General features: G+C 43.7%; 1 protein-coding gene across 1 annotated transcript in view; it reads right to left on the reverse strand.

Moving 5' to 3' along the window:
- Positions 1-262: 262 nt before the first annotated feature.
- The window catches only part of LOC139411652 (pleckstrin homology domain containing, family O member 2), a 30,405-nt gene continuing 15,733 nt past the window's right edge, over positions 263-14,934 (reverse strand). Inside the window, exons 2-8 of the mRNA XM_071158260.1 lie at positions 12,834-13,004; positions 10,258-10,380; positions 4,359-4,463; positions 4,009-4,107; positions 3,444-3,782; positions 3,110-3,202; positions 263-3,003 (exon numbers count right to left, since the gene is read on the reverse strand). Of these exons, the coding sequence (XP_071014361.1) occupies positions 1,300-3,003; positions 3,110-3,202; positions 3,444-3,782; positions 4,009-4,107; positions 4,359-4,463; positions 10,258-10,380; positions 12,834-13,004 (2,634 nt within the window). The 3' untranslated portion in view covers positions 263-1,299. The remainder of the gene's footprint in view (positions 3,004-3,109; positions 3,203-3,443; positions 3,783-4,008; positions 4,108-4,358; positions 4,464-10,257; positions 10,381-12,833; positions 13,005-14,934) is intronic.

Consider the following 14,934-nt stretch of genomic DNA (forward strand, 5'->3'; position numbering starts at 1 on the left):
TCTTTGGGTTCTTCTGGGAAAGGGTTCTACATGGAACCCCATATGGTTCTACCTGGAATCAAAAGGGTTCTTTCTGGAACCTAAAATGGTTCTTCAAAGGGTTCTCTTATTGGGACAGCCGAATAACCCTTTTAGGTTCTAGATTTCTTTCTAAGAGTGTAGTTCCTATTTTGCAATGTGCAGTCTGAAACCTTTTGTGAAATGGTATATAAACCTAGCCTGATAGGTATTTTCCAGAACAGAGTTAAGGTCACATTTGCTGTGCATTTGGAACTGGTCAAAAGTTTCACCTGTTTTTATTAGATGAAACACCAAAGCTACAACAGCCAACTGTCTTCATTTATACTTGATAAATGATTCACTTTCTGAACCTTTATTCTTACCTTTTCATTTAACCTTTTATGTCCAATTCCCTATGGTAAACTTACTGTGCAATATTGATACCCGATGTAAAGTGCAAATGTTGAATAAATGGGGCCCTTAGCGGTCAGAAGGGAGGCTTGTAAAATAGGTGTGTTGTCAAATTTGATGTACATCCTGCCATTGAGATTTGGACTGGCAGAGCTTGTCTCAGACATTTCATAAAAGCCCTGAATATTATTTTAACACTTGGAAGTAGTTATTCAAGACAATTAACTTCTCAAGAAAATTATATTTTCATGAACTCCATAAACACAACCCACCTCATACATGATTACTACAACTACATAAACATGATTACTACAACTCCATAAACACAACCCACCTCATACATGATTACTACAACTCCATAAACACAACCCACCTCATACATGATTACTACAACTCCATAAACACAACCCACCTCATACATGATTACTACAACTACATAAACACGATTACTACAAATATCATCATGGTTTGATTGGCAAGGATTACAGAGGAAACCAATCTGTATCCATTCAAAACGTGGATTACAAAAAGTTGCAGGCTCTTCCGACATCCCCTAAGACTTAGGTCATTTTGAAGCATCCTTAAACGTATCATTAAAAAGTTTGATCGGGGGTTGTAAGTATTCAAGTAAATATCCTTGGGAAAGTGATGATGATCAATGTGGAATGTAAAAATACATTTTTAAGTACAAAAAGTACAATCAACCTCCATTTGCAGGAGAAAAGTGAAAGTTGAAAAAATTGCGCTTAGCTAAATCTCAGCAGAACACTTGCATAAATATGCTGCATAGTCAGCCAGAATAAGAAAACACCTGTCGTCCTTCCAAGCTACTACTTTCCATCACCCTTAATCAATACATTTTCCCTACTTCTCCTTCATATTTAACAATCACCAGCTGTTTCTCTTGGCAGTATTCTCAGAATGTTTTGAGTCTTTTATACGCTTGGCCTGCCTGAGGAACTGGTCTGCTTTCCTCAGCTTCTCCATGGCTCTGGCTAGCAGCTCCTCCGGCGACCTGTCCTCCAGGCTATTGCCCCCCGCTAGGGCCGAGTTCTGCCCAACCTCGGTGCTCCCTTTGGGGACGACGCTCCCCAGGAGCTCCTCTGTATTTTCCAGCTTCAGGGCCACTTCATTTTCAAGATCTGTTAAGTTTTGAGGACCCACGGTGGCCTTTGTCACGGCCACGTCTGTGATTGGCTGTTTCATGTTTTCACCCAATGAGGCCTCAGAGAGGAGATCCCCCAAAGAGGTGGACATGAGCTTGGCTAAGGGTTTGAAGGGGATGGGGGGACAATGGGAGGCCTGACTGACCCTCACCTGGAGGAAGGTGGAGTGTAGGCCAGAGTGATTGTCCTGGGGGGTCTGGGTCGTAGAAGGGCAGTCCTCCACAGTGTTGAGTCCCAAGCTGCCGGGGGTCTCCGTGTCTCCGTCTTGACTCTCATCCATCAGCGCGTCCAGGCCAGCTTGGCTGCCCATCAGGGCAGCGGTGGAGGCTGCCAAAGTGTCCCTGCTCTCTGACCATTCTTCATCGACATCGATGTCCGAGTGTTGGCCGCTGTCGACTGACTTTTCCTCTTCACGCTCACTCTTCTTTTCCGGAGAGAGGTGGCAGGACACGGGGCTGGAGCAGGAGCTGTCTGGCTCAGGGTCACTCCGAGAGAGAACTACGACTGGGAACTCAGACATAGTCTCAACGACCACAGGAACTTTCAGGTCCTCTGTTTCTTCAGTCGGACTGGTTGTGGTCACCACGGCTGGTGTTGGTGAAGTGATAGAGTTGAGTTTCTCTCCTGGTGTGGTGGTGATGATGATGTTCTTGGTATTGTCTGTCACTTGGTTCTTAGGCTCGCTTAGGTGGACGTCTTGAGCCACCACCACTGCTTTGGGAGGAGGGAGGACGACAGGCTTCTTCTTTGTGGGAGGTCCGGGAGGGCCAGGGCTCTTTTTGATTGGCTCCGGTGTCTGAACTGACGGCGTTACTGTGAGTTGGGAAGACTTCATTGTCTGAGGTTCTTCATTGGGGGATATATCCACTCCACCACTAGGGGCAGACTCTTGTTCTTGAGCCATGGGCTTGGCAACTTTCTGCGTCTCTTCTTCTATGGTGGTGGTGGTGGTGACCTCTGGGTGGTCAGTCACAGAGGTTTCAACTTTGACCTCTAGTGGGGTCATGGGTGTTGTAAGCTGAGAGGAAGGAGACTCCTCCTCATCCTCAGCCCCCTCAAGGATACTGCTTTGTTGAACGTCAGCTGCAATCGTTTCAGAACCCTCTTCCTCCTTCTCCTCTACTTCATCCTCTTCACCTTTCTTCCTCATCCCACTAGCCTCCTCTGTACTCTCCTGCACGGCTGTCTGAGTGGGCTTCTTGTCTTTGGATGGTGGGGTGGGCGGCCTGTGTTCCTGGCTGGATTGGGAGGCCTCGGCCAGGTTGTCTGTGGAACCCCCGATTGGTTTGCCGGGAGGGGTGGGCGGTGGTGCTGACTCGAAGCCCTGCTCTGGGCTGCCCTCAGGGCTGGTGTTCCTGGGGGGTTGGTCTCCGGCTGGAGCAGTGGGCTTGGCCTCTTTGGAGGGTGGCATGGGCGTCTTCAGGACCTTGGAATCAAATCAAATGTTATTTACTTAACATCTTTCATATGGTTGTTACAACACATTGTAAAATACATGGAAAGAAGAGGGTAAAACAACAAATGATAAGCACCTTTTTCTCAGGGCTGGTCTCCCCAGGTGGTTGGTCCTCGGCAGACACTGTGGGCTTGGCCTCTTTGGAGGGCGGCATAGGAGGCTTCAGGACCTGGACAAATGAATAACAATGTTTGTGTGTGCGTGTGCGTGTGTTCACCACAGACGTGTGTGTGGATGCGTTTGTACATGCAGGAGGTTGGTGGCACCTTAATTGGGGAGGACGGGCTCTGGAGTGGAATGAGTGGAATAGTATCAGCCATTATTATGAGCCGTCCTCCCCTCAGCAGCCTCCACTGATATGCATGTGCATGTGAAACAGAATATGTACTATAATGTTTTAAAAATGCAACCTTTTTCTCTGGGCTTCTGTCAGTGCTAGTCTCATCAGGGAGTTGGTCCCCTGCAGAAGCAGCAGCCGTCTCGGCCTCTTTGGAGGGTGGCATGGGGGGCTTCAGGACCTTCTGGGGACTGGGCTCCGTTTCAGATGGCAGACCTTCGTCAGGGCTCTGGGTGGTCTGACACTCCTCTGGGGCCTCGCTGGGTTTGGACGTGGGGGGCATGGGGGGCTTCACAGACCTTTTGGGAGTCTCAGTGGTGTCTGTGGTGATCTGGTGTGTCCCGTTGGGGATGCTGGCATCCACCACGTCCAGGTCATGCCGGAGAATGCCGTCTGATGAGACGTTGGCAACCTGGAAGATGAGGGGAGGGGTTTAACAGACATCTTATTCCAATGAATTCTATAAACACATAGTACAACATGATGCATTTAGCAGCATCACACACTAGCACTAAGCACTATGTTGCAGATAACACACACACACACACACACACACACACACACACACACACACACACACACACACACACACACACACACACACACACACACACACACACACACACACACACACACACCTCTTTCATGTGTATCCTGGTCGGTGGTCTTCTGTTACGGTTTCCTTTCGGCCTTGTGCGTGTTGCGTGCTCCAACTGACTGGTCTCATCTACCTTCACCTGGGACAAAACAAAAAGGAATGGTTTGATATTGGAGCACTGGAACACGAGTGTCGAACACCACTGGTTTCTAGAGGTTCCAAACATGTCTTGTTCCTGGAATTGTAATAAAGATAGTGCTTATACTAACCTGGTCCTAGATCATGTTTGGAATGAGTTGGCAAGACAACACAAACCGATCTGGGACCAGGCTATGCTTATACCACACTGGTTACGAAACATGCTTTTCAGCATTAAGGAAAACACTTCACCTCGTCAAATATCTTATTCTTTGCTCTGTTGATGCCGTCACTAAAGGCCTTAATCCAAGCCTCCTTCTCCTCCAGGTTCTGAGCCTGGAACTTGACATCATGGACCTGGGAACCAGGAGAACACAGAGCTTAGAACATTAGAACAAAGGCACAGAACCTGGAGAGCTGTCAATCATTCCTTAATTACTATTAAACCTAGAATGAAAAGAAAACACTGTCACTAACCAAGGTGCTGTAATCAAACAGCAAACGCCAAAGAATGTATGTTAATTGTGCCATTTAGTTCTCCGCCTAAACAACTTGGATTCCACCACTGACGTAATAATTAGAAACAGTGAATTATGAATACATTGCTGAGTGCCAACCTTAGAATAGCGCTGGATATAACTACATAATCCAATACTACACAATTCCTATCAAACATTTTCAACAGAGAATTCTTGCTGTCAAATAAATGTCAAAACCAGGAAAGAGGAAAAAAACAGATCGACAAAACCACTGTTCAAAACTAGGGCCAGGATGGAGAATAGAATTTAGATTAAGGATCAGAAAGGTCTGAATCTACAAAACCACTGTACAAAACAGTCCCACAGTGGAGTTAAGAAACTAGGGCCAGTATGGAGAATAGAATTGAGATTACGTACCAGAAAGGGCTGAATCTAATAAACCACTGTACAAAACTGTGGAGTTAAGAAACTAGGGCCAGGGTGGAGAATAGAATTGAGATGACGTACCAGAAAGGGCTGAATCTAAGAAACCACTGTACAAAACTGCGGAGTTAAGAAACTAGGGCCAGGGTGGAGAATAGAATTGAGATTACGTACCAGAAAGGGCCGAATCTAAGAAACCACTGTACAAAACTGCGGAGTTAAGAAACTAGGGCCAGGGTGGAGAATAGAATAGAAAATAATCAAATATGTAAGAATAGGACAGAAAGGACATACATTCTATTCTATTCAGAGCACTGAGTACAACAGATTAGAGCGAGAAACTAAAAGCTCTGTCTCGGTGGCAGTTCTGGGACATGCACTGGCTGAACTAGTCTGAAGACCATCTTTGTTCCTTTTGACATACCTTCTACTGAGGCCAAGCCAGAGAGCTAAACAGGGTTACCAGGGAGGGAGTGCAGGGGCATCCAAGTAGCTCTTAACATCCTGGTCAAACCCTCTCTGTCCATTCACACTGAACGACAACAGCGCCAACTCAAAACTACAATACTGTATCTTTAGAAGCTAAACTACAAATAGCTTTTAAAGCGCCATAAAATAGCTATGTAAATGCAATGCATCACAGAACATGCAAATATCCACAGCTTTGAGCAGAAATTATGACAAATGTTTTACATAGACGTTTCTTTGTTAGTGTTTGTGGACTTTGGAGTCTGTATTACAGGGGTGTCTGTTGTGAATGTTAAATAGGTTTCTACTTTCTACGGGCCAAAAGCTGACTGTTGTTCCATCCAGACCTGGGTTCAACTACTATTTGAAATATTTAAAATAATTTGAGCCGTTTGAGTCGGCCTGGTGCAGAGTGCCAGGTGGGAAGGGTTTGCTCTTCACTATTGGTTCCATGGCAACAGGCAATGGAACCAAGCACATATAAAGTATTTGAAAGTATTTCAAATAGAATTTGAACCCAGGTCTGGTTCCATCCGCTCAGCATTGAGCTCTCTGCTGTTTCAGGTGACCCGGCGACCAGACAGAGACCGAAATAAAAGTTGGCAAACCAAATGCGTGGAAAGCCCTTTGGTTTGTCTTGAGAGTGCTAGGGCCAGCACAACCAACTGCTTACTTCACACAATTCTCCCTGATAAAAACCTCCTCCCTAAAGAAACCAAAACCAAACAGGAAACTAGAGTGCACAAAAACAATAAGTAGGTTGCATCCTGGAATATGTTGATTTAAGAAATACACAAATACTAAAGTGTCTCCCGGGACAGTGTGGGTGTGTGTGTGTGTGTGTGTGTGTGTGTGTGTGGGGGGGGGGGGGGGGGGGTGGTGGCAGTGGGACAAATATTTCGCACCGTAACAACAAATGCGTCGAACCACAGCAAGCATTATTAACGCGTCTCCTTATTTTCATTATCTTCAGGGTTCCCCACTGACTAAATCTTCCAGCGACATAATACAAGTTCACAGATGTTTACATTTGTTCCTCTTTGTTTGTTTTTGTAAAAACTTTATTTATACAGCCTATTGTTCAAGTGGTGTGCTTGGTGTTCATGAAGGAGGTGTGGCATCCGGTGTCTTGCTAGGGCCCAGTATATGTAAGACCCGTGTAGTGATGCTTAACAACGTCTATCTAGCCTCCAAAACCAACCCCAGCAGAATTACATGTAGACGTTCTCTATTGTCTGGTGGAGTGTGGGACTTTCTCTATTTTATCAAGTTTATTATGTTTGTTTGCACCCTGCTGACATTTTAGAGTGCATGTCAGATATATTCATACTAAATACAGACCAACATAGCCTCCTGACTCTAGGAAGTGTGTCAAAACCCAGTTTAAAGCCCAGTTCCAGAGTCAGAACCACAGAGAACCTGACGTGTTCAGTGTTTAATGGAAGTGTACAGGCCAGCATATAGTTCAACTCCAAAAGTCTTTCCAAGCTGTTGAGGGCTGCTGCATTAAAATAAAGCTGTGGGCTAAGCAGTCTGACTCACACTCCTCTCCTGCCTGGTCACTGTATTTAGGACAGGGGAAAAAGTGACAGACACACACACACACACACACACACACACACACACACACACAGACCCCCCTTCCTCTGACATCTGCTCAAGTTGTGGCGTTGGCCAACTCCCCAGTCTCCTCATTTGTTAGTAATACATTCTATTTCACCACTTTGGAATCTTCCACATTTCTTGAGACTTTTTCCACTGTCCTTGATCTGGGCCAAGGGGACCTCAGCTCCACCTGCACACATTCATACAGTCCTAAATGCTTTCAATATGAAATAGGCCCTCCTGTATCCGTCCATCCATTCCCTCTTGTATCAGTCCATCCATTCCCTCCTGTATCAGTCCATCCATTCCCTCCTGCATCAGTCCATCCATTCCCTCCTGTATCAGTCCATCCATTCCCTCTTGTATCAGTCCATCCATTCCCTCCTGTATCAGTCCATCCATTCCCTCCTGTATCAGTCCATCCATTCCCTCTTGTATCAGTCCATCCATTCCCTCCTGTATCAGTCCATCCATTCCCTCCTGTATCAGTCCATCCATTCCCTCCTGTATCAGTCCATCCATTCCCTCCTGTATCAGTCCATCCATTCCCTCCTGTATCAGTACATCCATTCCCTCCTGTATCAGTCCATCCATTCCCTCCTGTATCAGTACATCCATTCTCTCCTGCATCAGTCCATCCATTCTCTCCTGTATCAGTACATCCATTCCCTCCTGTATCAGTCCATCCATTCCCTCCTGTATCAGTCCATCCATTCCCTCCTGTATCAGTCCATCCATTCCCTCCTGTATCAGTCCATCCATGCCCTCCTGTATCAGTCCATCCATTCCCTCCTGTATCAGTCCATCCATTCCCTCCTGTATCAGTACATCCATTCCCTCCTGTATCCGTCCATCCATTCCCTCCTGTATCAGTCCATCCATTCCCTCCTGTATCAGTACATCCATTCCCTCCTGTATCAGTCCATCCATTCCCTCCTGTATCAGTCCATCCATTCCCTCCTGTATCAGTCCATCCATGCCCTCCTGTATCAGTCCATCCATTCCCTCCTGTATCAGTCCATCCATTCCCTTACCATCTGAAATCTCCAACTTCTCAAATTCAGGGGTTATGATGAAGAGTGACCCAGAACTGTGTGCGTGTGTGCATGTGTGTTAATGCGTGTGTGTGTATCTCATAATCACACAGTCAGTAACACATAGGAGGGACTGGGGCTTTAACCTATAGGAGGGACTGGGGCTTTAACCTATAGGAGGGACTGGGGCTTTAACCCATAGGAGGGACAGGAGCTTCACCCCGATAGCTGGGACTGGGGCTTTAACCCATAGGAGGGACTGGGGCTTTAAAGTATAGGAAGGACTGGGGCTTTAACCCATTGGAGGGACTGGGGCTTTAACCCATAGGAGGGACTGGGGCTTTAACCTATAGGAGGGACAGGAGCTTTACCCCGATAGCTGGGACTGGGGCTTTAACATAGGAAGGACTGGGGCTTTAACCCATAGGAGGGGCTGGGCTTTAACCCATAGGAGGGACTCGGGATTTAACCCATAGGAGGGACTGGGGCTTTAACCCCATAGGAGGGACTGGGGCTTTAACCCATAGAAAGGACTGGGGCTTTAACCCATAGGAGGGACTGGGGATTTAACCCATAGGAGGGACTGGGGATTTAACCCATAGGAGGGACTGGGGCTTTAACCTATAGGAGGGACTGGGGCTTTAACCCATAGGAGGGACTGGGGCTTTAACCCATAGGAGGGACTGGGGCTTTAACCCATAGGAGGGACTGGGGCTTTAACCCATAGGAGGGACTAGGGCTTTAACCCATAGGAAGGACTGGGGCTTTAACCCATATGAGGGACTGGCAGGCAGGCAGGCAGGCAGGCAGGCAGGCAGGCAGGCAGGCAGGCAGGCAGGCAGACAGACAGACAGACAGACAGACAGACAGACAGACAGACAGACAGACTCTTCAAAGACAACCTCTTCTATGGCCGGCCTGTTAGCATACTGCATCCACCTCTGTGAAGCCTCAAGGCCTTGAAAGCCCATAATTACACTCTCTGGCCGCTTTGATAATCACTGAGCAGTGGTGCCACACTGCAGTCTCAGGGAGAGAAAGACCAAACCTGCTGACTTCAAGGGTAAGAGCTTGTCACCTTTCCAAGCGAGAAAATTGTTCAGAGGTTTTAAACTTTAACATTTCAGAATCTACAGTTTAGTGTCTAAAGTTTAGTTGAGTGAATGAGCACAAAGCTGTATACACACTGAAGACAAGCTGGAGACTAACTAAGATATTGAATGAAGGGTCTTAGTTATATGATACTTTAGTCCAGACCAGTTTGTCAGTTTCTTTCATACCATGGAGCAGCAAGCTTTGGACCAACTCTGACCTGGAACACCTACTGATTTTTTTCTATTTGACCTCCACTCCCACTTTTCAGAGGTCAACTTGACCTCTTGAATTAAAACAATCACTTGAGAATTGACTAAATCTCTGTGAGCTGACTATCTGACTGACCGGTCAGCATTCTTCCATGGGCCAGCGCCGGTCTACAGACTGGAGTTTGAGAAACACTTTGTCTGGATGACTGACAGTTCAACTCAACTCATTTCCCAGATCGCTCTCCTTTGTGTCCGTTAAGAAATAGCTCAAGACAAGCCTTGCTGATGATGACATCACTATGTGACAGCATCTGTCTTCTGAGTTTCAACCATAGAATGTGAGTCAGTAGAACAGACATTGCCATTCAAATTGACATTTGGAATGTTTGAATAATTGATGCATTGCACATGTATGAGGAGCTTTGTCCGTTTGATCAATTTCTCATTCTATGGTTTTCTCATCACAGGCCAACATTACATATGGCTGTTTCATTTACAGTAATGCTCCTGACATAAATGAACCTCTGGGAGTAGACCTGGGTTTTAGCTGTGCTTGATTGAGCTTTCCTGGTACAATGGAAACAATGGAACATTCCCAAAAGTGCAATCCCCGCTCATCTGGCAATCCTGGGTTTCAAATATTATTTGTTTTCTTTCAAAAACGTTAAGAGTTTGATCAAAAACCAGCCTTGGTTTTCAATCAAACTCTTAATGTTTTTGAAAGAAAACAAATAATATTTGAAACCCAGGTTTGTCAAGCAAACAGACAGACCTTTTGATTCAGAGATTCAGAGACATGTCTCTCTGCTCGCTTACAAGGTTGTGAAATAGTGCTCACCTTATTCCCTGATTTGGCCGCTCGTATCAACACCAGTCTATTCTTCTTCGTGAAGGCGCTCCTCAACTCGTGACACTTATCGTAGTTTTCCAGGTCCACTTTCTCCAAGTAGGTCGCAAGGTCCTGCACCAAACATGCAGAACGTTGTTTACTCTAAAGGGCCAATTGCACCTTTAATTAACTGACGTTCTATTCCAGAAGAACGTGTGTGTGTTTAATGTTTATAAATCTGCCAGGTGGAAATTGAAGGACTACTGAGTGTTTATGGAAATAGTTATTAAAAGTGAAAGAGAACAGTACATCACCTGACAGACATGCATACAATGCATTGATACAGGATATCATCTGACAGACATGCATACAATGCATTGATACAGGATATCATCTGACAGACATGCAATAAAATGCATTGATACAGGATATCATCCGACAGACATGCATAAAATGCATTGATACAGGATATCATCTGACAGACATGCAATAAAATGCATTGATACAGGATATCATCTGACAGACATGCAATAAAATGCATTGATACAGGATATCATCTGACAGACATGCATACAATGCATTGATACAGGATATCATCTGACAGACATGCATAAAATGCAGTGATACAGGATATCATCTGACAGACATGCATAAAATGCATTGATACAGGATATCATCTGACAGACATGCATACAATGCATTGATACAGGATATCATCTGACAGACATGCAATAAAATGCATTGATACAGGATATCATCTGACAGACATGCATACAATGCATTGATACAGGATATCATCTGACAGACATGCAATAAAATGCATTGATACAGGATATCATCTGACAGACATGCAATAAAATGCATTGATACAGGATATCATCTGACAGACATGCAATAAAATGCATTGATACAGGATATCATCTGACAGACATGCATAACATGCAGTGATACAGGATATCATCTGACAGACATGCATAAAATGCATTGATACAGGATATCATCTGGCAGACATGCATAAAATGCATTGATACAGGATATCATCTGACAGACATGCATACAATGCATTGATACAGGATATCATCTGACAGACATGCATAAAATGCATTGATACAGGATATCATCTGACAGACATGCATAAAATGCAGTGATACAGGATATCATCTGACAGACATGCATAAAATGCATTGATACAGGATATCATCTGACAGACATGCAATAAAATGCATTGATACAGGATATCATCTGACAGACATGCATAAAATGCATTGATACAGGATATCATCTGACAGACATGCATAAAATGCATTGATACAGGATATCATCTGACAGACATGCATAAAATGCATTGATACAGGATATCATCTGACAGACATGCAATAAAATGCAGTGATACAGGATATCATCTGACAGACATGCATAAAATGCATTGATACAGGATATCATCTGACAGACATGCAATAAAATGCAGTGATACAGGATATCATCTGACAGACATGCATAAAATGCATTGATACAGGATATCATCTGACAGACATGCATAAAATGCAGTGATACAGGATATCATCTGACAGACATGCATAAAATGCATTGATACAGGATATCATCTGACAGACATGCAATAAAATGCATTGATACAGGATATCATCTGACAGACATGCAATAAAATGCATTGATACAGGATATCATCTGACAGACATGCAATAAAATGCATTGATACAGGATATCATCTGACAGACATGCATAAAATGCATTGATACAGGATATCATCTGACAGACATGCAATAAAATGCATTGATACAGGATATCATCTGACAGACATGCATAAAATGCATTGATACAGGATATCATCTGACAGACATGCATAAAATGCATTGATACAGGATATCATCTGACAGACATACAATAAAATGCATTGATACAGGATATCATCTGACAGACATGCATAAAATGCATTGATACAGGATATCATCTGACAGACGTGCATAAAATGCATTGATACAGGATATCATCTGACAGACATGCATAAAATGCATTGATACAGGCTATAATCTGACAGACATGCATAAAATGCATTGATACAGGATATCATCTGACAGACATGCAATAAAATGCATTGATACAGGATATCATAATGAATGTAGTAACATCACAACATTAATTTCAGCAAATGTAGCTTTCTGTTTAATAGTATTGCTCTAAAGTGTCATTTTCACTTGTGTCCTGCAGAGTTGGGGTCAATTCTATTCCAATTCTAATACTATTTTTCTAATTGCCTTTCAATAATTTTGCTAGGACTGTCTGGGAGTGTTCTGAGTGAGGAGGGGAAAACTGAAAAATTGCTGTTATTGGCAGTGAGGTTTGGAACTCTCCTTCTTATTGGTCTATTAACTAATTTACCACCTGGTGATGTCACCAGGCAGGCCAAGACTCCATCCCAACTAAACAGGCTGATATTTCAGGCGGTCTTTTCAAACAGTCATTATCATAATTTCACAGTATTATTCCAATCTCATAGTGTGTAAATATATCTTAAACACAGGGACATCTGCACTGGGCCTTTAATAGTTTATAGAAATGTAGCGTACCTCATTCTCGTACACCACAAGCTCTGTCCTCTCCACCTGGATGTAGCGGTCCTTATAGCTGGCCAGGAATCTGCCTGAGGCCTTTTTCACCCAACCGGCCTTCCATGTGGACATGGTCTCGTTGGACCTGGTGGGGTCCTCGTTGGGCCTGGTGGGGTCCTCTTTCACTTCCTGGGAGGACAACAGCGGAAGGAAATCAGAGTCGCACACAGCAAACTTACACTCGAGGCTATGTCTCAATACTCTTTCCTCCTTCCCTTCATCATCACTTACAGGTGAGTGAGAGGGCAAAGTGTGTTTCCATTATGTAGGCTATGGTTATAGTATTTCCTGTATGGTATGGTCTGTTCATAATATCAGTGGTTGTTTAGGAAAGGAGACGGAGGGAGAGCTAGTCATAAGGATTGGAACGTGGCCTAATTAAACCTAAAATGTGTCTAGTAAGTATTAGAGCATGTTTCTCTTCATACTCTTGCTACATTTCTTGTGCTGTGTCTGGCTCAATGCAAATTGACTTTGTATGAGTATTGTAAACGCCTGAAACCTGACTTCTCAATAGGCCCCGCTGTGGCACTGCAGAGAGCTGTGACACTCAGTAAGTCCAAGGGCACTGCAAGCTGTAGGAGAACTGACACTATAGTGGTTAATGATGACACTTGAGGCATGTGCAGTTAAGTTAACACTGACAACTCTTATTTAGTAACAGTTAATTTCATTTTTACACTCCCGCTACCTCTTCCTCCTCTGCTGCTCTGTTTCTCACCTCAGAAAAACACTTATTTCTAGGCAGTTCGCTCTTTTCTCTCTCTGCTCTCAGGTGTTTTTTCTTAGTATCACATTTCAGCTTAGTATCAGTTTCCTATCCTGTACACTGAGGTCACGTAAGGAGGCCATCTTTTGTCTTTCTGTCTACATTGAGTGGAGCATGTGTATTACATCAAATGACATTACTTGATTTGGGTAAAGATACACTTCAATTAAAAATCAGCACCATACAAATCAACATGCAGAAAGTATGTATAAAGTATTGTAAAAGTAGAACTTCTTCCAAGCGGCTGAAAGAAAAACATCCCCATAATAAAATATGATTTATTTACATCTCAAAACATTTGAAGTTAGGAACTGAAATACAAATGTGAAATGATCAAATCACAAGGGGTTCTTTGAGTTGTGTTATTCGGAAAAGACTTCCCAGGGTCCGGTTTCCCAAAAGCATGTTAAGTAGAGGTCGACCGATTAATCGGAATGGCCGATTAATTAAGGCCGATTTCAAGTATTCATAACAATCGGAAATTGGTATGTTTGGACACCGACTTGGCTGATTATTATTATTATTTTTTACACCTTTATGTAACTAGGCAAGACAGTTAAGAACACATTCTTATTTTCAATGACGGCCTAGGAACATTGGGTTAACTGGCTTGTTCAGGGGCAGAACAACATATTTTTACCTTGTCAGCTCTGGGATTCAATCTTGCAGCCTTACGGTTAACTAGTCCAACGCTCTAACCACCTGACTTACATTGCACTCCACGAGGAGCCTGCCTGTTACGCGAATGCAGTAAGAAGCCAAGGTAAGTTGCTAGCTAGCATTAAACTTATCTTATAAAAAACAATTAGTCAATCAATCATAATCACTAGTTAACTACACATAGTTAATGATATTACTAGTTTATTTAGCGTGTCCTGCGTTGCATATTAATTGATGCGGTGCGCATTCGCAAAAAAGAACTGTCGTTGCTCCAACGTGTACCTAACCATAAACATCAATGCCTTTCTTAAAATCAATACACAGAAGTATATATTTTTAAACCTGCATATTTAGCGTAAAGAAATCCAGGATAGCAGGCAATATTAACCAGGTGAAATTGTGTCACTTCTCTTGCGTTCATTGCACACAGAGTCAGGGTATATGCAACCGTTTGGGCCGCCTGGCTTGTTGCAAACTAATTTGCCAGAATTGTACGTAATTATGACATAACATTGAAGGTTGTGCAATGTAACAGCAATATGTAGACTTAGGGATGACACCCGTTATATAAAATACGGAACGGTTCCGTATTTCACTGAAAGAATAAACGTTTGGTTTTCGAGATGATAG

This window comes from Oncorhynchus clarkii, chromosome 6 (assembly GCF_045791955.1).
Source record: "Oncorhynchus clarkii lewisi isolate Uvic-CL-2024 chromosome 6, UVic_Ocla_1.0, whole genome shotgun sequence".
In the NCBI taxonomy this organism is placed as follows: Eukaryota; Metazoa; Chordata; class Actinopteri; order Salmoniformes; family Salmonidae; genus Oncorhynchus; species Oncorhynchus clarkii.